This window comes from Ornithorhynchus anatinus, chromosome 5 (assembly GCF_004115215.2).
Source record: "Ornithorhynchus anatinus isolate Pmale09 chromosome 5, mOrnAna1.pri.v4, whole genome shotgun sequence".
NCBI classification, from domain to species: Eukaryota; Metazoa; Chordata; class Mammalia; order Monotremata; family Ornithorhynchidae; genus Ornithorhynchus; species Ornithorhynchus anatinus.
In genome coordinates this window covers 109,246,776-109,269,139 of record NC_041732.1, presented here as the reverse complement: position 1 = coordinate 109,269,139, position 22,364 = coordinate 109,246,776, and the positions used below count along the sequence as shown (strand labels likewise).

Sequence of the window (22,364 nt, the reverse complement as noted above, 5' to 3'; positions counted from 1 at the left end):
GGTAACTATCCCTTCTATGGGACCAGCCACTGGACACTCTAACACCAGGGTGGAGTCTGAATTCAAAGCAAGCAGAAGACTGACACCTTTCCTGTGAGCTTCCAGAGTGTTCAATTTGTTTCTTCTGACAGTTTTTTTTTCTCTTATTTAGCTACTTCTTGGGCCTGATCAGGTCTTCTCTCTCAATAACTGATTCCACAGCCACATCCTGGACTGAAACTCAGAGTGTGGTATTGAGGCTTGTATTCCATGGGGAATGCTCAATGATTGTTGAATATCCTCCTTGGGCCCCGGGCTCTTCCACTCTTGAGGAAGGTCCTTGGCACTCACTCAGTTCCCACTGTTTGCACGAGAAGAGAGACCCAGTGGCCCCAGACGTTTTTCATTAGTGGGATGGGGTTGGGGAGGTATTAAGGGATGGGTTACTGGGGACGTGGAGTGTTTGGCCCATCCAACCAACATTTCCCACCAGTTCTGCTGAGCTTAGCTCAGAGGTTGAATTTGAATAAGGTTGACCGAATCTCTGGCTTTCTTGGACCGCCTGAGTTTTGGCCGTCATTGCTCACCGAACTGCTGACACCCTCCTCTCCCGCCTCCCCAGGTTTTGGCTAACTTTGCTAACTGAACCCTTGATCACCTGGGGACTTTGGCCATCATTGCTAGCTCAACCTCTGACCCCCTAGGTTTTAGCCTTCATTGCTAAATGAACCTCTGACCTCCTGGGTTTTAGCCATCATTGCTTGTCACATGTGTTTTCATGTCAGAATGTGCCAAACAGCCTTAAAATAATCTGGTCAGTCAGTGATCCATGGTGCTCAGCAGTTTTCAATTTGCTCTCTAGCCATCGGCTGCCTTCGCCTCATGATGAGATGATTAGATACTCGTGTACTCATCACATTTGTGTTACGTCATGTCATATTACATTTTATTGCACTGTTCACAAGTGGGTTTGACGTGTGATATTAATTTTTTTAGAAACACACTCTTATTCCCCTCTCCCCACCACCCCCAACTGACTGGGCACCTGCTATCAATTTGCCATGCCGGTAACTCAGAGTCCTCCGAATGGCTGGTGATTCCGGGTGGATCCTATCCAGTTCTACCACTGGAATGTGTATGCACTACAGATGGCAAGCAGACTAGGTGAGGAGTAGATGGTGTCCCATGGCATCCTGTGGTGGAGCGGCAGCATGGCCTCATGGGCTGACTACAAGGCTGGGAGTCAAGAACTCCTGCATTCTATGTTTGGCTCCACCCCTGACAAATTCTGTGACCTCGGGTCTGTAGGTAGGTCCCTTGGTATCTCTGTTTCCTCTACCTTGCTTTTTAATTGAGGGTGGAGCTAGTTAAAAAATCTATGCATGTCTCATGGTAAAAATGCCAAAGGATCTCTTGGTAGTTGGAAGCTACAGAAATAGGATGATGATGATGATGATGATGATGTCTTTTACTATTACTCAGTTCTCCAACGGAACACAATTTTTTCATCCTCATCCCAAAAAGGTTACATTTTCTTACCTCTAAATCCATTGCCATTGCCACTAGAGCAAGCTGGAGAAGGGGAGCCCTGGGGTCTGATGACAGGAGCAAAGGCGCTCTTCTGTTTGACAGCAGGAAACACCGAGGAGGAGAATGGGAGGATGGAGGAGGTGCTGGAAGAGCCGACAGTTGGACTTGAAGACATGACTGGAAAAGAAAGCACATGATCCTAGTTGAGATTGTGACACCTCCAAATGGAGGACATTTCTCAAGTGCCTTAAAGTTACCAGATCCTCCCTGGAGAAGGAGGTCCCTTCTCTTCCCCTGAAGGATGTCTGGCCTCAGAAAAACCTGTTTTCTCCACCAAAATCCTACAGCCAGGACCTGCAGATCCCTCCTCTCAAGCAAAAAGTTGCATCTCTATGGACCACTCACTCCGAGGATATAAAAGTTTATTAATATTTAGTCTGGTTGTCCCCTCCTACTCTCCCCAGAGCTCAGGGGAAATAAAAGCAACACCCCAGCTCTTTCTGATGTAATGGTTAGGAAAACACACCAATAGTAACATAGAAAGGACTGAAATGAGGCCAAAGAGCTAAGTGGTGTAACTGCCAAAAAGAAAGCAATTTGCACAAGGAAGCCCACAATCCATTAGTGTCACATACTCCAGAAAGCCATGTGCATAATCATTTAGGACATTTTATTTTGCACCTTCAATGTTTCTGGTGCAAGAGGTTAGAACTGAGGTTACCAGAATAAAACTACAAGTAGACCATGTAAGGTGAAGTATTGGAATCACAATGGGGACTTTCAGGAATCTTGAGAGTTAGAAAATTGACCCCAAAGTCATGGAGGGGTTTAGGGACAGACCCAGGAGTATAACACGGGTCTGACTTTTGTTTACTAGATCGATTTTGGGGGCAGGGAAATAGGAGGTAGAGGCAGAGACCAGAGCTAGGGCCCAGAACAAAGTGACCAGATGGCTATATCACTTCTCTGGGTTCCTGCCACCCACTTCCCTCCATCACAGCTCCTAGAGCCCTCTCTAGCTGACCATCACACTGCCTCCCCTGAAATCTTGCCCTGGCTCTCCTCCACATCCATCTATCAACCAATCAATCAGTCATGTTCATTGAGTGCTTACTGTGTGCAGAGCTCTCTACTAAGTGCTTGGGAGAGGACAGTATAGCAGAGTTGGTAGACACATTCCCTGTCCATAACGTACATGTTTACGGTCTCAAGGCGGAGACAAATATTAAAATAAAATAAACTATGAGGAACTCAATGAGAACCCTCCATCCTGACCTGCTCTGCATGGCGGGATAGAGAAAAGCAGCCGCAGCCTGATGCAACCTCCATAAAACCTTGGAAAGACTGTGTTGCTGCTGCTGTAGGGGTCACTGTGGCTAAGGTTGCAACTCCGGATTCCAAGCCACAAAAAGCCATAACTCTACTCTTCCTGCTACAGTTCCCTGCTGATCTTTGCTTTCGTCTTTATGTTGTTAGTGTTTAGTTTCATTTCTCCTTAAATGTCTGTTGCAAGTCTCCTCTCTCCATTTTTACTTTTAGAACGGGCTCCTCTCTCCATAGAAGGCAGAGACCCTGTTGAATTTTCACATTTGTATTCTTTCTCCATGCTTAGTCCAGGGTTCTTCACATAGTAAGGGCTTCATAAAAGCTACCACTACCAGTACTGTACTATTACACCCCCTTCTCCTGGAAAGATTATCTAACCTTGGCTTCACTCCTCTAAGTTCTCCTCCTATCTTTCTGACCACCATTCAGTCTCTTTTTTAGTCATCTTCTCTTCTTCCCACCCTAGAACTGTTGAGTGTCCCTCCAGGCTCAGATCTGAGTCCCCTTATAAGTCCCATCACTCACTCCTTTCAAGAAATCATTAACTCCCACAGCTTCAACTACCATCCCTATACAGATGATTTCCAAATTTCCCTCTCCAGCCCTGAACTCTCTCCTTTTCTGCAGTCTTTCATTTCCTCCTGCCTTCTGGACATCACTATTTGGATGTCCAATAGACAGTTCAAACTAAACATGTCCCAGACAGAACTCTTCATTTTCCCACTCAAACCCTGGCCTCCCCTGCCTTTTCCATCACTGTGGACAACACCAACAGGTAAGATAGGAGGGGGCAAGCTGATGGAGTACTTTTAAAGACTATGTTAAGGAGTTTTTGTTTGATGAGGAGATGGATGGTAATCACTGGAGGGAGGTTCCTGATGGGGGGGGAAACATGGACCAAATGGTTTTGTAGAAAAAATCACCTGGGCAGCAGAGTGGAGTATAGACTGGAGTGGGTAGAGACAAGAGGCAGGGAGCTCTACGAGGAGGCATATGTAGTAGTCAAGGTGGGATAGGGTAAGTGCTTGGACTAATGTGGTAACAGATTGGATGGAGAGGAAAGCGCAGAATTTTGTAATTGTGAAGATGAAACTGACAGGATTTGGTGACAGGTTAAATATGTGGGTTGAATGAGAGAGGTGAATCAATGATCATGCTAAGTTTACAGGCTTGTGACACAGGGAAGCTGGTGGTGTTGTCCACAGTGATGGGAAAGTCGGGAAGTGGGCAAGGTTTGAGTGGGAAGATGAGGAGTTCTGTTTTGAATGTGCTAAATTTGAAGTGTCTGCAGGACATCCAAGTAGGGAAGTCCTGAAGGCAGGAGGAAATGCAAGATTGCAGAGAAAGAGAGGTTGATTTGGGAACCATTTGTGAATCTGTAATTTATTTTAATGTCTGTATTCCCCTCTAGATTGTACACACCTTGTGAACAGGGATAGTGTCTTCAAATTCTTTTGTATTGTACTCTTCCAAGTACTTAACACAGAGTTCTGCACACAGTAAGCTCTCAATAAATACCCTCCATTATTTAACTACTAGAGAGTTAACAGTAACTAGTGAATGTGAGCTGTGTCTGGGCAATCCAGATAATCTAGGACCCAAATAGCCACTCCTTGCTGTGTAAATTCAATTAAATGGATTAGAATACTCCTCTCTGGGTTTTGTTATATTTTTGGTCTGGGCAATCCATGTAATCCAGGACCCAAATATCTCCTCCATGCTGTGTAAATCCAATTACATGGATTAGAATACTCCTCTCTGGTTTTTTTTTTCCCTTTCAAGTTAGGTCTCCATGCAGTGTGAGGAACTGAAAAAACGGGTTAGTCATCCTTTTGAATATATTCTGTCCTCCTAGCTCATTGTGTATACAGACTACATTGAGCGGCATGTGGGAGCTGTGTTAAATCCACCGGACTGACCCAGCAAAGCAAGTGTCCACCCAACTTGGCTCCAAGAATGATGGAGTGCAGGCTGCTGCTGTCCAAATGATGAATTGTCAGGAATTCAAAAGGTGGTCTATAAAGACCAGGTAATAACTGTGAGCCCAAACCCAAGGTGGAATAGTGCGGATGAGGAACATGCACTCCCTCTTCAAAGCAGCGTGGCCACCTATTTGAGTTAAACCAGATGGGCCACTCAGTTCAGTGCACCTCAATGGAGAGATGTTTTTCCCCTTCCGGCAGGCTAAACCAACTGCTTGGAAGAATAACTTAACTGAAAACTATGCTCTTTCCAAGGACAGGCATATTTTAATCAGCATTTCACTTTAAGGCTAGACCCAACGTGTGTGAAGGTTTCATGCCGATATGATCTAGGGTTTCCTATAGCCCCACAATGGCCAACGGCTGTGCAGAAAGAGTCGAGTTCCAATGCCGGGCCACCGGCATCGCTCATTTGTGCTCTGTGAAGGTTTCCTGGTGAACCTTCCTGGCTTTTCAGGTGAATTTTTAGAATGGACCTTAAGATCTATCATTGCATGTAGGCAGCTGGTTCTGCATCTACTCTCTCCTGGTTACTTCATTGGCTATTTACCTTCTTATGGACAAAGACCAAAAAGAAAACCAAAAAACGAACAAACCAATCTGAGAAGCAGTGTGACCTGGTAGATAGAGCACGGGCCTGGGAGTCAGAGGACCAAGGTTCTAATCCTGGCTCCACCACTTGTCTGCTATGTGACTTGGGGCAACTCACTTCACTTCTCTGTGCCTCATCTGTAAAATGGAGATTAAGACTGTGAGTCCTGTGTGGGTCAGGGTCTGTGTCCAACTCGATTTGTTTGTACTCATTCTAGAACTTAGTATAGTGTCCGGCACATAGTAAGCACTTACAAAATACCACATTTTTTTTTCCTCTGGGCCTCAGTTACCTCATCTGTAAAATGGGGATTAAGACCTCGAGCCCCATGTAGGACAGGGACTGTGTCCAACCCGATTAGCCTGTATCCACCCCAGGGCTTAGTACAGTGCCTGGCACATAATAAGTTCTGAACAAATACCACAGTCAGGTTGGACATGATCCCTGTACCACATATGGTTCACAGTCTTAATCTCCATTTTACAGATGGGGTAACTGTGGCTCAGAGAAGTTAAGTGACTTGCCCAAGGTCACACAGCACGTGGTGGAGCCTGGGTTTATTAGAACCCAGTTCCTTCTGACTCCCAGGCCCATGCTCTATCCGCTAGGCATTAAGCCCTACAAAGCAATGTGGTCACAGGGATCAGGGGGAAATAATTTCTTGTACTGGGACTGCAGTCCCATGCAGTCCTGGCTGGACTGGACCCAGCCCTTATAGTCTTACTGTATAGAGCCTTTTGCTTGAGTTAAGGGGTCTGTCAGCATTTCATTATAACCCCTATTGTCAGGGGTTTACAACTCAGCCATAAAAACTTGCTCGGAGCTGAAACTTGGCACATACTGCTACAGCCAGGAAGTGAGGTTTGTATGTAAAATGGGAAAAACATCTGTTTGGCCATTTTTTGAAGTTCTGTGAGTGCAAAAACAATAAAGATGCAGGTTTTGGATACCCCCATCTTGGCAGCCGTGCAAGTCAAACATGACTGTGGGAGTTTGATTTTCTTTTTTTAATTTACTTGGACAAGTAATTACCCTGTGGCAGGGTCCAGCCCCATCAGACTATTTTGAAAAATAAAAGAAAAAACCCACAGAGTTGAGATTTCAAACATCGGCAACTGGACAAATGGAATATAGCTTTCCTCATGGGGTTTGTCCTTCCTTTCCAAACAGGGTCTTCATATTTGGCGATGGGCTGAAATATGAAATCAATCATTCTGCTTGGGATGTTTAGCCATATGCCCATGACACTAGGCATATTTTGGAAGTCCTACAGATGATTTAGAGGGTCTAGAATCCACTCGATTACACTAGGGGAGACATGCTAAATGAAGAGGACTTCACTAAATCAAATAGATAGATCCTTTAATAATAACGTTTAGACTGTGAGCCCATCTTTGGGCAGGGATTGTCTCTATCTGTTGCCAAATTGTACATTCCAAGCACTTAGTACAATGGTCTGCACATAGTAAGCCCTCAATAAACACTATTGAATAAATAATGTTGGTATTTGTTAAGCGCTTACTATGTGCCGAGCACTGTTCTAAGCACTGGGGTAGATACAAGGTCATCAGGTCATCCCATGTAGAACTCACAGTCTTCATCCCCATTTTACAGGTGAGGGAACTGAGGCCCTGAGAAGTGAAGTGACTGGCCCAAAGTCACCCAACTGACAAGCGGCGGAGCCGGGATTAAAACCCATGACCTCTGACTCCCAAGTCCAGTCTCTTTCCACTGAGCCACGCTGAAGCACCTTGTGGATAGTGAACAGGTCACTTTTTTGTTCTGTTCTTCCCAAGTATCCAGTACAGTGCACCACACCAAGTGAGAGTTTAATATATTCCACTCTATGCCACTACTACTGTTACTACTATTATTATTATTATTACCACTGCAACTACTATTGCAGTTATTGTTACTGCTGCTGCTGCAGCTGCAATTACTACACATACCTGCTCCAACAGCTTCTAATGCTACTAGTCCAACTGCAGCTACTTTTACTGTCACTACAAGTCCAGCTGCCACTACTGCCATTACTACCTCAAACGTTACTACGGTAACTCCCAAATCCTGCTGCTACTACTACAACTACTAATAATAATAACATTGGTATTTGCTAAGTGCTTACTATGTGTAAATTACTGTTCTAAGCGCTGGTGGGAGAGGATACAAGGTGATCAGGTTGTCCCACATGGGGCTCACAGTCTTCATCCCCATTTGACAGGTGAGGGAACTGAGGTCCAGAGAAGTGAAGTGACTTGCCCAAAGTCACATAGCTGACAAGTGGCAGAGCCGGCATTAGAACCCACGACCTCTGACTCCCAAGCCCGGGCTCTTTCCACTGAGCCATGCTGCTTCTCTACTACTACTATTAAGCAGCATGGCATAGTGGAAAGAGCACGGGCTTGGGAGTCAGAGGTTGGGGTTCGAATCCCATCTTTGCCACTTGTCAGTTGAGTGATTTTGGGCAAGTCACTTAACTTCTCGGGGCCTCAGTTACCTCCTCTGTAAAATGGGGACTAAGACTGTGAGCCCCACGTGGGACAACCTAATTACCTTGTATCTCCCTCATGCTTAGAACAGTGCTTTGCACATAGTAAGCACTCAACAAATGCCATCATTATTATTATTACTAATACTAGTAATACTAATACGATTACTACTAATAGTAGTAATACTATACTAATACTATTCCTACGGCTGCTACTACTGTTACTACTACTACTATTTTTACTACTATCCGGTGATATAAGTGCTCTCTCCAGACAGGAGAGTTTTCTGCTCAGAAAGCAGAAGTCCATATTATTAGCACAAGCTGCCTGGCATTCGCCCTTATTTCTCAATGAACAGGAAATCGCTGTTTAAGTTGCAAGGAGGAATCAACAATGCCCAAGCTGCTGGAATCTCCCCGAAAGGTCCCCAATTCAACCTTGCTTCATTAACTCCCAGGTAAAGGCCTCGGGGAGCCAGATTGCCCTCAGAGGTACGTCTGACCTGTGCGAGACCAGAAGGCTATCCTCTACTGCATTCATGCAACCCGACTAGTTCAATGTTATGAGAAACCTCCACTCATGTGCAGGAGGTTTGAACTAAATCAGAGTCCTGCCACTACTCCAAGGTGGAAAGCAGGCCCCAGAAGCCTGGAGGGGGAACAGCAAGGACAAGGGAGAAGCCAAGCCGGGAAGACACAGCTCAGTCCCCACAGTCACATTTCTCCCCAACGTACCTACCTCCCCTCCCCCAAGATGGCAGCCTCCACCTGCTCCTCCAGTAACTCCTGCCACTCCTCACCCACATTCTACTGACCCAGTTCCTGCTGTTCCTCCATGGCTCCATTTCTCCCTCCATGCTTGATTGCTGTAGCTGCAGCTCCCACCACTGCTGACCCAGTTCCTGCTGTCCCTCCATGCTCCACTTCTACCCCACGATTGGTTGCTCCGTCTGCAGCTCCCACCACTGCTGACCCAGTTCCTGTTGTCCCTCCATGCTCCACTTCTACCCCACGATTGGTTGCTCCGTCTGCAGCTCCCTCAATTGCTACCAACGCTTCCCTCCTCTTTCCTCTTCAGCCGCCTCCTCCCCACGACTCTCTCCGACCCTCACATTTGGTGAGATTTTAAGCTAGTTTAATCGGTGGCAACCTCACAACTGTGAACCCACTAGGGGTCACACTACCCAAAAGAGATTCATCTCCTGTTGCCTAAATGGAATTTAAAACCAAAAATAAATTCTGAACAAATACTTCCTGCCTTCATGCTTCTCTCCCTTCCTCCCTTCCCCCATGCCTCCCCTGGCATTTTCATGCTAAGATATTTCAATCTTCCAGGCCTGCTGCCAATATCACACTTAAAGTCCCCGGATGGTTACCGCTCGGTGAAATAGCATCAGGGTCTGACGTGCTTCCCGAAATGTTTCTGCTCTTGTGTCCTAAACATTTTCCTAGTGAGCTGTGAGAGTGAATGCAGCTTCCAAAGGGGTCGATCCTATTTCCAGGGGGTGTCTTGGGGCCCTGGGGGATTGAGAGAATGACTTCACGACCCCTCCCATCCACCCCGGCCCCAGCCATCCCCAGCTTTCTGGGAAAATAAGAAGAGAGGGGAAGCACAGGCTAAACCAAACCTGGGCAATTTCCATCTCTGCTTTGGTCTTCGGTTTCCTCCCTTCTTCAATGAAGCCATTCACTGCATTCTTGCCCCTCCCCTGGCCTCCCCTCAGGAGGTACTGTTCTGAGCTAACAACAGCCAGGCATTGGGCCAGCAGCTAAGGGGAATGCTAGAGAAACAGCAGCGGCAGGGCAGTGGGGAACTTACTTCCATAGGGAGAGCCTGTGGGTGAGCCGTTGATGAACCCTGGTGACCCTGGGACCCCCAGATTGGACATGGGGACATTGCTGTACCCATTCATGCTGTTGCTGGAGGTACTGTAATTAGACTGTTGAGGTGTTGAGCTGGAGGAGTAGCCACGTGGAGAGATGCTGCTGGTGTTGCGGATGTAGCCTGCAGAAAAAAAGAAAGTCAAAGGGAACGAAGGCCCAGGCAGGGCTCGACTGCATATTTCCTGGGGAGAATTTCCTGGCTTCTGAGGCCAATGCAGTGATCCACCTTCCCAAGTAGCTAACTGTCTGTGAATCTATACACTGGGTTTCCAGGTAACTAAATCCCTGAGAACCCGCATTCCTTGTATCAAGATAACTGTGAGCCTATAGCCCAGCTACCTAGATTAATTGCCTGTGAATTTACACTCCCCCTACCCAAGTAACTGAATCTGCACACCAGCTAAACAAGTAACAGTCTATGAATCTACATAATAACAGTGGTGTTTGTTAAGCACTTACTATATGTACCAAGCACTGTACTAAGCACTGGGTAGATATAATAAAATCGGGTTGGACACAGTCCTTGCCCCACATAGGACCCAGAGTCTAAGTAAGAGGGAGAACAAGTATTGAATCTCCATTTTACAGTTGGGAAAACTGAAGCACAGAGAAGTTAATTGATTTGCCCAGGGTCATACAGCAGGCAAGTGTTAGAGCTGGGATTAGAACCCAGGTTCTCTGACTCCCAAACCCGGGCTTTTTCCATCAGGCCACACTGTTTCTCAGTTAACCCGCTATCCATGAATCGACATATTTTAGCCAAGGATAATCCCTACATGAAAAAAAGACAGGAGGAGCCAAATGGAATCAAGTCACCCTAATGCCTCTGACACAAAGGAAAGTCACCCCATTAGAATATAAAGTCCTCGAGGTCAGGGATTGTGTCTAATTAGCCAATTGTACTCTTCCAAGTGCCTAGTACAGTGCTCTGCACACAGTAGACTGTAAGCTCCTTGAGGACAGAGATCATGACTACTATAATATACTTGGCCAAGTGCTTAGCATAGTAGTCTGCTGAGAGTAGGCACTCAGTATAATACTACTGATCGATTGATCTCTTTTCCTTATGCCTCATTCTGGGTTCTGGAGTATCCCATCAGGAATGATGGCTGGCTATGTCTCTTTCACTCTCATGCAATACTCCAATTGGTTAAATTTGGTGACTTGAAGAATGAGGAGTTCTATCCTGATGACCTGAGGCAACCAATTTGAGCAGGAAATCCTGGATGATCCAGTCATTTCTACTTTGAGATCAGAAAAGAAGTCAGCAAAGGGACTATGCCAGGGACCTGAGTAGTTTCAGCTCCCCAAAATGTAGAGGTTAACGAAGTATTAATGATTGGTACTCACCCTGATGCATTAATCATCAGATATATCCAAAATAAGAAGTTTCTGCTTTGTTTATGTTAAATCTATGCATGTTTACCTATCCTCATAAATTCAGAACTACATACTTATGCATTAGGCAAATTTGATCAGAAACTGGGAGAGATCTAATTTGGTATTATTTCAAGTGTGGATCCACTTCATCTACAGAAATGCAAAGACATCCTTTTGGCAACTGCTCACCAATCCAGTCCAAGTGAGTTGAAACTAGTCCATTTAAGTGAACTGTCGCCAGTCACAGTCCAATCCAAGTGAACTCTTAGCCATCATTATTCCAATCCAAGTGAAATATCATCCATTACTAATCCAATCCAAGTGAACTGTTTTCCATTACCAGCTCCATTCAAGTGAACTATCACCTGTCACCAGTCCAATCCAGGTGACCTGTCACCCATCGCTAGTCCAATCCATCTGATCTGTCACTCGTCACCAGTCCAGGTCAAGTGAACTAGTCCAATCCAAGTGGACTGTCACCCATCACCAATCTAATCCAAGTGAACTGTCGTTTGGCACCAGACGTCCAACCTAAGTGAACTTTTACCAGTCCCCAGTCCAATCCAAGTAAACTTCTATTTGATCAGGGAAAAGGTTTCAGGAAAATAGTTTTATGATGACTCTGTAACTAAACCTTTCAAATTATGACTATTAGTCCTGCTCTTCAAGATGTCCAATGCAGGCAATCCCAAAAGCTCCCTAACCAGAGCCCAACTTTATATAACAATATTTTCATTAATACCACCCAGCAGTGAGAGAATTGGTCAAATCTGTGACTTTATTTCTTCTCTAGGGAACATTTCCTGTCCAGTGACGGGACTCAGTCATCAATTCATAGCCCTAAAGCATCAGACTCTTAGTGTCAGCCTGCCTCAGTCCTGTCAAGAAGTCATTACCTTGGTTGTTCCCTTGTGTTGACTCCGAGATGCTGACCCCTAGCTGGCTACCATAGGAGTTGATTCCCATCATGCCACTGTGAGCTGGGGAGCTGGACAAAGTGGGTATCTGGCTGGGGTTTCTGGGGACACTGTAGAGAGCTTCAGCAATGTCGGCAGCTCGCTTCAGGATTATGTCCTATAGAATGATCCATGAGTTAGTGGGGCTATTTGGTTCATTATGGTTCGTATTAATCGCTTATTCTCTTCCAAGCACTGTGCTGGGTGTTAGGGTAGATACTGGGTAATCCAATTGAACATAGTCCCTGCCCCACATGGGGATCACAGTCTGAGAGGAAGTGAGATTCAGGGACCTTATCCCCATTTTACAGATGAGGAAATTGAAGCCCAGAGAAGTTTTGCCTTCCCAAGGTCACCCAGCAGGTCAGTCATAGAGCTGGGACTAGAACCCGAGTGTCCTGACTCCCAGTCCCATGCTCTTTCCACCAGACTACTCTGTCACTGGTTAGCACTCCTAGCAAATGTCAGATTCAAAAGCTACAATGGGGAGAGTGGAAGAAAAGTGGGAACTTCTGTTGGCAATGCTTTCAAACCTGGTTATTGTGGGGTGTTCCATAGAGGGCTTCCACTAGATCTGCCGCTCTTTTCAATAGCATTTCCTGGAAGAGAGAAAGGGAAAGGGGCCACTTGGTATTAAAGGGTAGGATGACAGAAAGGAGAATTATTCTTGGCACGTGTTGGTCTGTGGGCACATATTTAGGGTGTTGACTGAAGAAAATTGATCATTTATCAGCCCAGAAATATTTAGGGAATTGCTTTAGGTTCATAGTATTAATCTCCTGATATGTGTGTGCATGTGTGTATCACATGCTATAGTGCACTTTTGTGAGCATCTTTGCTGACATGCCTTAGAAGTGCTCTCCAGAAGCCAAGCATGGTAGGAATTGAATAGGTGCATGTCTGGGTGGAAATAACTGGTAGCCTTTTCCCCCAAAGTTTCCCTATCCATAAGATAAGTCATATGTTTCTCTGATGATTGATTGACCTGAGTTTCAGTCTCTTGCTGGGGAGCTATCCAGAGTTCTGAAATCATTTTGGACATGCCTTGTGAGAAATTTGTTTCCAATAAAGATGAATTATTTCAATAACTTTCTCTTGTTAGTTTCTATCGGAGAGAGAGTGTAATCAGTAACCCTTTCCTCTCCTTGTTCTAGCCATCTGCTTACTTTCTTTCATCCCTTTAAATTGCTACTAACCTACTTTATGATGATTATATCATGGATTTGTTCTTTTTAATAGGAAAATTTAGGGCTTTGTAGAAGCAATTGTTACATTTCAATTTTACTCACAGCTCAGAGAAAAGTAAGCTATCACTGTAGCACCCAAATATCTAAGATTCCAAATCTTTAATTATTCAAATATTTTTGGGGAAACCTTAAGATCATCATTCTGCTGAAATTTCATGATATGCAATGATTAATTCAATAAAACTAAAATACTGAGCCAAGGCCATTTGCCTGAGTCTTTTTAAAGCATATAGCTTCAAATTGTAGCACACCATTCGATTAAAAACCCTTTTCCCCCTCCTTAAGGGATTGCTTGTCTCTAAGGACTTTAGGATGGTGTTGAAGCAGTGGAGGTTAGGACATGATCTTCCAGGAGGAGTGCCGGACCAAAAACCCATTTAAATTTGGGAGAAATGAACCCTATGATACAAAACAGCAAGATGGGGAGAGAGGACAGGTTGGGGCCAGTCTGGATGTTGGGAAGCTTTTGTTCCAATAACCATATTCTGCAATATGAAATAATAATACTTATAATAATAATGGCAATGTAATGTTTGTTAAGAATTTACTATGTGTCAAGCACTTTCTAAGTGCTGAGTTAGTCACAACAATATCAGGACAGATGCAGTCCCTGTCCCACATGGGTGTCACTTGATTTGCTGTCTTAGTGACTCTCACTTAGTGTCACTTTCATCAACAGGTGCAATTCCCAGCAGAATGGTGTGCCTTGTTTTAAGATAAGGACCTCCCAATTATCCTAAAAGAAGGGTGCATAGTTCTTTGGGAAAACAGGGTGAGGCAATTCACCTGGGGTTAATAAACACTCAGCATTTATCCTACCTCTATATGCAGTGGAAAACTGAAGTGAAGTTTCACTCCGTCTCCCCCGATTAGACTCCATCTCCCCCGATTAGACTGTAAGCCCGTCAAACGGCAGGGACTGTCTCTATCTGTTGCCGACTTGTTCATTCCAAGCGCTTAGTACAGTGCTCTGCACATAGTAAGCACTCAATAAAGACTATTGAATGAATGAAAGTTTTGTAAGTCTTAGTGACATTTACTCTGTGTGTGTGTGTGTGTGTGTGTGTGTGTGTTGCTCGGGGGAGGGGGAAATATGGGTTTGTGGGGGTTCCAGTTTGGGGGTCAATATAATTGAGTTAAAATCCAGAAAGGCATTCTCTCTGAGTCACTTCCAGAATTGCTTACCTTTGCTAATCTCTCAGGGTCACCAGGGTGCCGTGGAATTACTTTCTGGAGTCTCTGGAAGCCGTAATCTATGGTGGGCTCATTCAGTGCTGCAAAACAAAAGTCCCTGGGCATAAGCCAATGCTTTTCATTGCGATCCATCTAGTACACAAAGAAAAAACTTCTGAATCTAGGATCCAGGACTCAGTGGCAGCTTGCTAAATTCAATCAAGTGGTTGATTCTTGGTGATGATGAAGGACCAGAGTGTTTCCTGTGTCCTCTGGGCTGTGTGCACTTTACCAATCAGCCAATCCCAACTGCCACATTAGACCTCATGCTGAACATCTTCTCTATGCCAGTCTACTCCCTGATAAACATTGTTAAGAGACCGTAGGAGACTGTAGTCACTTTTTCCTAAGGTTGGATTGTATGATCCAGCAGCGAGAAGGAGTGAGAAGCAGTGTGGCTCAGTAGAAAGAGCATGAGCTTGGGAGTCAGAGGTCATGGGTTCTAATCCTGGCTCTGACAATCGTCAGCTGTGTGACTTTGGGCAAGTCACTTAACTTCTCTGTGCCTCAGTTATCTCATCTGTAAAATGGGGATTAAGACGGTGAGTCCGAAATGGGACAGCCTGATTACCGATTACCTTGTATTCCCCCACCCAGGTGCTTACAACAGTGCTTGGCACACAGTATGTGCTTAACAAATAACATCATTATTATTATTATGACACCCCCTCATAAAGAAACACAGCTAGAATTTATGGCTTTAGAGGAGTCAGTCATTCAATCATATTTAGTCCATCATTCGCATTTATTGATCACTTTACTGTGTGCAGAGCACTGTAGTAAACACTTGGGAGGGGACAATATAATAGGCACATTCATCTCCCACAATGAGCTTACAGTCTAGAGGGAGCAACATGGGCTACTGGAAAGAGCACTGGCCTAGGAGTCAGAGGACATGGGTTTAATCCCAGCTCCGCCACTTACCTGCTGGGTGACCTTCGGCAAGTCACCTAGCTTCTCTGTTCCTGAGTTCCCTCCTCTGCAAAATGGGGAATCAATACCTGTTCCTCCTCCTAGATAGACTGTGAGCCCCATTATGTGATTATCTTGTATCTACACTAACAATTTATATGGTGCTCGGCACAGAGTAAGTGCTTCACAAATATCACAATTATTTCACCTGTAAATGTCAGCTAACAAGTCATAGGATAGGTGTGCATTAGGTTAATGTGAATCAAATTGGTCAGTGTTCTGATTACCCCAACATTCAGGAATGTCAAAGTGTTATACGGTTCCATATCTAGCAACATGTAACCCACATTTGTAACTTTTCTGGACTCCACTGTACCCTCTCATAATAATGATGGTGTTTTCTTAAGTGCTTATAGTGGAACCAAGCACTGTGCTAAGCATTGGGGTAGAAATGAGATAATCAGATTGGACACATTCTCTGTTCCACATGGGACCCACACTCTAAGGGCAGGGGGACAAACAAGGATCTGATTTCCATTTTACAGATGAGGAAATAGAAGCTGATAGAGGTTAAGTGACTTGCCCAAGCTCACCCAGAGGAGGGAGGTAGGGTCGGGATGGCAAAAGGGTCTCCTGACTCCTGGACTCCTGAAAATCCTCTTCCCACTAGGCCCTACCACCTCCCTGAATGAAAGAAACAGTTGAGCTGCTGGACTGCTAATCCCTCATTTTTCCTAACATTATACTGAGTAGGCTTGGCTACTTCATTTTGTTCCTTCAGCTCAGTTTGTTCATGTGTAGCCTAATTATTATAAAGTGCACTGGGAACCAAAATGATGAGCTTCTGTTATTATCATCGGGGTGGTTTTATGAAAGACCCTGCAAAAGCCAGCCTAGACGCTAACCACAAGACAGAAACACATGTGCCCAGTGAGGGGGAGGAGCAGCTGCAATGATGAATCTGCCTGCCCAGACCCTCTTCAGTGAGATCACCTTCAGGCATAGGGCAGTGGCTTGGCTGCAAGTTCACCTAGATCAAGCAGAATTGAGAGTAGGTCTTTTCAGTTGCATAGTTCCTGGGAATCAGTCAATCGGTGGTGCTTATTGAGCATTTACTGTGGGCAGAGCACTGTACTGAATGCTTCAGAGCCCACATTGCAATAGAGTTTGTAGACACTGATTCCTGCCCTCAAGGAGCTTACAGTAGTGCATAGGTAGTGCAGAAAGGAGGGAGGGGGAAATGAGGATTTAGGGAAATCCTCTTAGGGGAGATGTGTTTTTAGGAGGGCTTTGAAGATAGGGAGAGTGGTGGCCTGTCAGATATGAAGGGGGAGAGAGTTGTGGGCCAGAGAGAGGATCTGATCAAGGGGTCAGTAGCAGGATAGACGAGATCGAGGTACAGTGAGCAGAATGATGCTAAAGGAGCCAAATGCGTGGTTTGGGTTGTTATAATGGGAGATCAGTGAGGTTCGATAGGAGCGAGAGAGCTGACTGAGTGCCTTAAAGCCAATTGTAAGGAGCTTCGGTTTGATGCGGAGATGGATGGACAACCACTGGAGGTTTGTGAGGAGTGTAATCTCTGAGGCTATTTTTCCATTTAGTGACTTGAATCTGAATTGGCTTTCTCATCTTGGTCCTTGGATTGAGAAGCAGATGCTGACTTTCTAAGGAATGCCTGGGAAGATTTACTAAGAAACCTTGGATTATTAAGACACAAGAAGATCTACTCTACTACTCTGAGCCAGTTTGAAACCTATCCTTGGCCACTTGTCTCTTTTTAAGCGCTGCTTGCCTGAAGTCATGCCAGCAATGTGTTTGACAGGCTCAAGCAGAGAAATGTTGGCAGAGTGAACCCAGAAAGTGAATTAGAATTATGCTTTGATCCATAAGCTCTATTTGTCTATGCCTTTCTTCGGGAACGTAACATTAAGGTAAAAGGTCATATCCCCACTGAAATATATTTTATATTTACTTTTTATTAAATAATTATGGCATGGCAAGAAGTTAAATATTACAGAAGCTAATCAAGAGGGAGTTCAATAGAGAAAACCCAGACCTGAGAATTTAGTCTTTGCTATACATAGAACGTCTTAATCCTCCACTGGGAGTGATTCGGGTTTGCTTAAGGAGTTTAATAATACGCATTTCAACTGCCACAGAATCTAAATCCCATTTGGATCAGCCTTGAAAAACTTTCATCAATACCTTGAGATTTCATAATAATTCTCTTGAGAGCCCTGGTCTTATGTGTCACTTCTCCTTTTGATTGTGAATCTGAGGTTATTTAGCTGAGACCCAACAAATGTACATGAATTTCCATGGTCAGATTTTGGTGCTTTTTTAAAAAATAAAATAAAACAAAGCGCTTACTAAAAATAACTAATGGGAACCCCCAACTATTGTGCAAGGAAAAAAAATTTAAAAGATGCTGGACCTCAACATTAGTTCATCCAAAGGAATGGGGATGCACAAAAATGTTAAAGCTTTTTGCCACCTCTCCTCATCGAGAAACAGTATTCAAATGACTAAGCAATGGATCCATCAATCAATGGTATTTATTGAGAGCTTACTGTATGCAGAACACTGTACTAAGCCCTTGGGAGATTACACTACAACAGAGTTGGTAGGTGTGATCTGTATGGATGGATCTATGACCCCCCCCCCCCCCCACTAGTCCCCAAATTCCATTCAGTTTAATGGAGCAAAAGTTCCATGTTTGGGAATTTGAAAGAAAGATGAAAGGTAAACATATTATTAAGAGGTGGAATCTCTCTTTGTGGACACAGGAAAGAGAATATCACTAGAGTACCTGAACTGCACAAGTGAAAGATTATAGTGAAGACTTTGATATTTAATTTTAAATGAAATATTAATTTAATATTTAATTATGCTTTGGTTTAAAGAAAAGTGCCTCAGCAAGTCAGGTTGTTTGAAGAAGGGAGTAATATCCACAGTTAAAGAGACAACTGTAAAAATGAAAGATAAATTCCAAGGGTAAATCTAAATGCCACAGTGGAGCTGTGATGTGAACGCACATGCTCTCGGTAATATGTATTTAGAATATTATCGCTGAGTGCCCTGGGCTTGCCCGGCTGCCATTAAGGAGCTGTTCGAGTTTGCTGAGGAAGAACCGTCATTCAGGGGCCGACAACAGAGCCATCATCCTTCCCTTCTGCTGAAAGTCTGTATCTGAATTTCCCATCAGGGGGCAACTTCGGTAGAGCCGCAGGATATCAAGAGGGCTGTTGGTTCAAGCCCGCTCCATTTGGAGGTAGGAGCAGTTGTCCTCGGGCCAGGTTTTGATGCTTGATTTGGGTGCTTTTAACTCAAAAACAGATTCATTTCTTAAATGGGATTTTCAGGGCTAGCCCGTTTAAAAGAGAAACGACCATGTTAAATGCAAACCAGATGAGCTATTAATATTGGAACTCAGCTCAGTCATCAGCAGAGTCAAGGTTTTTGAGAAGGAGGCGAGTTCCCTTTGGCATCCTTGAAGCCCAATATGATCACTGCTCTATTATCTGGGGGTTGATTATCCGGACGGAAGAGCATCCAGGCCTTCTGCTCAGGCTCCTTCCCTGCTCCTGCTGGCCGTCTCTGGACCATTCTGCAACTCATTATTGGAGACACCAGAATGAGGGCAGGGAAATAAAGGGAAAACCAGTTGAAATCGTTTAATTTGTCCAGGTGTTAGGGTCCTGCCTAACGGTTTGGTAGGGAGGGTGAAACCATTGTGAAACCACTGTGCCCCCACCTAGCCCTCCAATGGGAGCAGCTGGAGCAGGTGATGATCAGTCCTGGGGGCCTGAAGGGTACCTACCTACACCACCTGGAAATGTGGGGACTTTAACATGGGAGCCCCATGTGGGACAGAAACTGAATCCAATTTGATTATCCTGAATCTACTCCAGCACTTAGTACAGTGCTTGGCACATAGGAAGTGCTTAACTCTTAGCTCAATCATTATTATTATGAGGGTCTGGTTTTTCCCCTGAAGACTTTCTTTAAGGTACAATTCTCATGTTGTTTTCTGTGATAGAAATCATTTTAGAGGTTCATCATCATTTCAGAGCAAACTGGTATTTGTGTAAAAAGAAATTTGGGGATTGGATGTTCTATGGATTTCAACTAACCATGCTCTCACTTTTCATCAGTCCAGGCTTAGCTACTGCCATGACCCACCAACCCTGATCCTTGTTACAAAATGGTAGGTTTTATGGTGTGGCTGGACAATACTTGATACTGTTATTGGACCTGGCTTTTGAGTGGCCTTCATCAGTTCTCAGAGGGCATCCTGCAAAGGTGGGTGAGGGCAGGAGCACTCCTGCCTGCACATGGGGAAGTTGAGGCAGGTAGTGAGGTAGTCAATGGCTAGGCAGAAGTCCTGCAGTGAAGGTCCCAGTTTAGGCTGCCAGGATGAAATTACGAGAGCTGTAAGTTGGCTGTAGCACGTGGTTGTTCCCAGGAGGAAAATGTACAGAGGGGAAATTGTCTTTAAATCACGTGGAGACTAAGCAAAAAAAAAGGCATAGGAAAAGTGCCTCCGAGTCATGTGACCAGATCTTGAAAATGGCCTGGGCCAGTACCAAATCTGGCTAACTAGATCAACCCCTAACCAGCACTTGGCATGAAGGCCACCTACAACCTCATTCCGGGGGTCTCTGACATTTGTGTTAATAATAATAATAATGTTGGTATTTGTTAAGTGCTTACTATGTGCAGAGCACTGTTCTAAGCGCTGGGGCAGATACAGGGTAATCAGTTTGTCCCATGTGAGGCTCACAGATAATCCCCATTTTACAGATGAGGTAACTGAGGCACAGAGAAGTTAAGTGACTTGCCCACAGTCACACAGCTGACAAGTGGCAGAGCCGGGAGTCGAACCCATGACCTCTGATTCCGAAGCCCATGCTCTTTTCACTGAGCCACACTGCTTCTCCAATAATGTTGGTATTTGTTAAGCGCTTACTATGTGCAAAGCACTGTTCTAAGAGACACAGGGGAATCAGATTGTCCCACATGGGGCTCACAGTCTTAATCCCCATTTTACAGATGAGGTAACTGAGGCACAGAGAAGTTAAGTGACTTGCCCACAGTCACACAGCTGACAAGTGGCAGAGCCTGGATTCGAACTCATGACCTCTGACTCCAAAGCCCGTGCTCTTTCCACTGAGCCACGCTGCTTCATGTGATTGGCTGTTGCCAATGTTGCTCTTCCAATCACATTACACTTACACTGCTTCTAGAAGCATGCTAGAGGTCAGTCATCATGACAAAAATCATTGCAGAGGTCCCCAGCCTGAATTATTCAGGCACGTTTATTGACAGTTGGATTGTTATGAGTGGATTGTTCTTGGGTAAAGAGGGGAGAAGCACACCTAACCCTTTTTCAGGCCTTTTAGTCTCAGCCCCTCAGCGGTGGCTAACATAGTAACTGGATTTGTGGTCTCCTCACTCTTCCAAACTCAGGACATTCCCATAAACTGGCTATTGTGTTAGAGAGGAGTTTGCTAACATTTAGCAGAATCAGCAGAGATAGGACAGTGTAGTTCAGTGGACTCAACCCCACCTCAGAAGCTAAAAGGTTGTAAGTTCTAGTTCTGTTGATGCAATCCACCAATGCAGTTTGTAACCTTGCACCCTCTTAGTTTTACTACTTCAGACCTCGTTTTTCTCAGCTGTTAAATGGACCTATGGCAGTGACCCCTATCCCAGGTCCACTGTGAAACATGACCACCATAAAAAATTTTGAAGGGCCTTGTAAATAGTGCTAGAGAAAAGCTCCATTTCTTTAAAATGTGTCCATTATATGTTTCCATGGGGAAAGCTCATGAATAGAAACCTAAGGGGCTATATGATGGAAAGAACCATCAGTGCCTTCTTCAGAGACCCAATGTGCAAGATTGTACTCTCGTTAATGAGACTGTGGATACATAAATACTAACCTTTCACTTCCTTAAGCAGCAGTAAACTGCTCCCTATAAAACCTTGCTGTGAGAAAAACAGACCTGTGATGTCAAAGGTGCGAAGAAAACATATTATTTTCAGAGCCTGGATGTTGTTTTTGCAACTCTTGGCAGCAGCAACCTAAGGGAATTGATTACTCAATTCTGTCTAATTACACCAGGTAAGAGCAACCTAGTGGGGCCAGACCTATTAAGGTGGGGCCTCACAGGCTTTGGGGATGGAGATTTTCAGATAAAGGGAGAGGAGTGGGAGTGGCTTTCGATCCCTGACTCTTCCTGAAATGCTTCTTTGAAAGAACCAACACTAATCTGGCCCACACAGTGGCTCTGCCTCCAATTCTTCAGGACTCCTTATCTCTCACTTGCAGAGCTTGTTTGTTTTGGCCAGTTGTTGGTGTTGTCTGCTAAAAATCATTCAATACCCCCACTGTTCCACAGTTGTCTGCATTTGAGGAGCCCTGCCCTCCTCTCTCTGGCTACCAGCTCTTCTCTCAAGCCCTCCCTCCTGCCTGGAGCTCCCTCTCCCTTCACATCTGACAGACCAGCACACTCTCCATCTTCAAAGCTCTCCTGAAATTACTTCTCCTCCAGGAAGCCTTCCCTGATGGATCTCTCATCCCCTCACCATTTTCCTTCCCTCAGGAAACACAGCGAGACTTGTCAGTTCTATTTATCTGCCAAGCCAGGGTGGCTCACAGCAGCCTGTGCTAGGATTCCGCTCAGATTTCAGAACAGTCAACTCCGGCATCTCCAGGGGCTCCTCAGTCTTCAGCCGTTGGACGGAGACGCCCTCTCGTCCAGTAATTAGTTCTCCTTGTCAGATGAGTGCTCACTCAGTGGGTCCGGTGGGGACCACCAGCTGGTTTCACGTGGGCCTCAGGACCCCCAC

General features: G+C 44.9%; 1 protein-coding gene across 1 annotated transcript in view; it reads right to left on the bottom strand.

Moving 5' to 3' along the window:
• Positions 1 to 22,364, bottom strand: part of EBF2 (EBF transcription factor 2) — a 214,991-nt gene that overhangs the window by 9,225 nt on the left and 183,402 nt on the right. The window contains exons 11-15 of the mRNA XM_029066857.1: positions 14,550 to 14,638; positions 12,651 to 12,716; positions 12,058 to 12,235; positions 9,717 to 9,902; positions 1,519 to 1,686 (exon numbers count right to left, since the gene is read on the bottom strand). Coding sequence (XP_028922690.1) covers positions 1,519 to 1,686; positions 9,717 to 9,902; positions 12,058 to 12,235; positions 12,651 to 12,716; positions 14,550 to 14,638 — 687 coding nt within the window. The remainder of the gene's footprint in view (positions 1 to 1,518; positions 1,687 to 9,716; positions 9,903 to 12,057; positions 12,236 to 12,650; positions 12,717 to 14,549; positions 14,639 to 22,364) is intronic.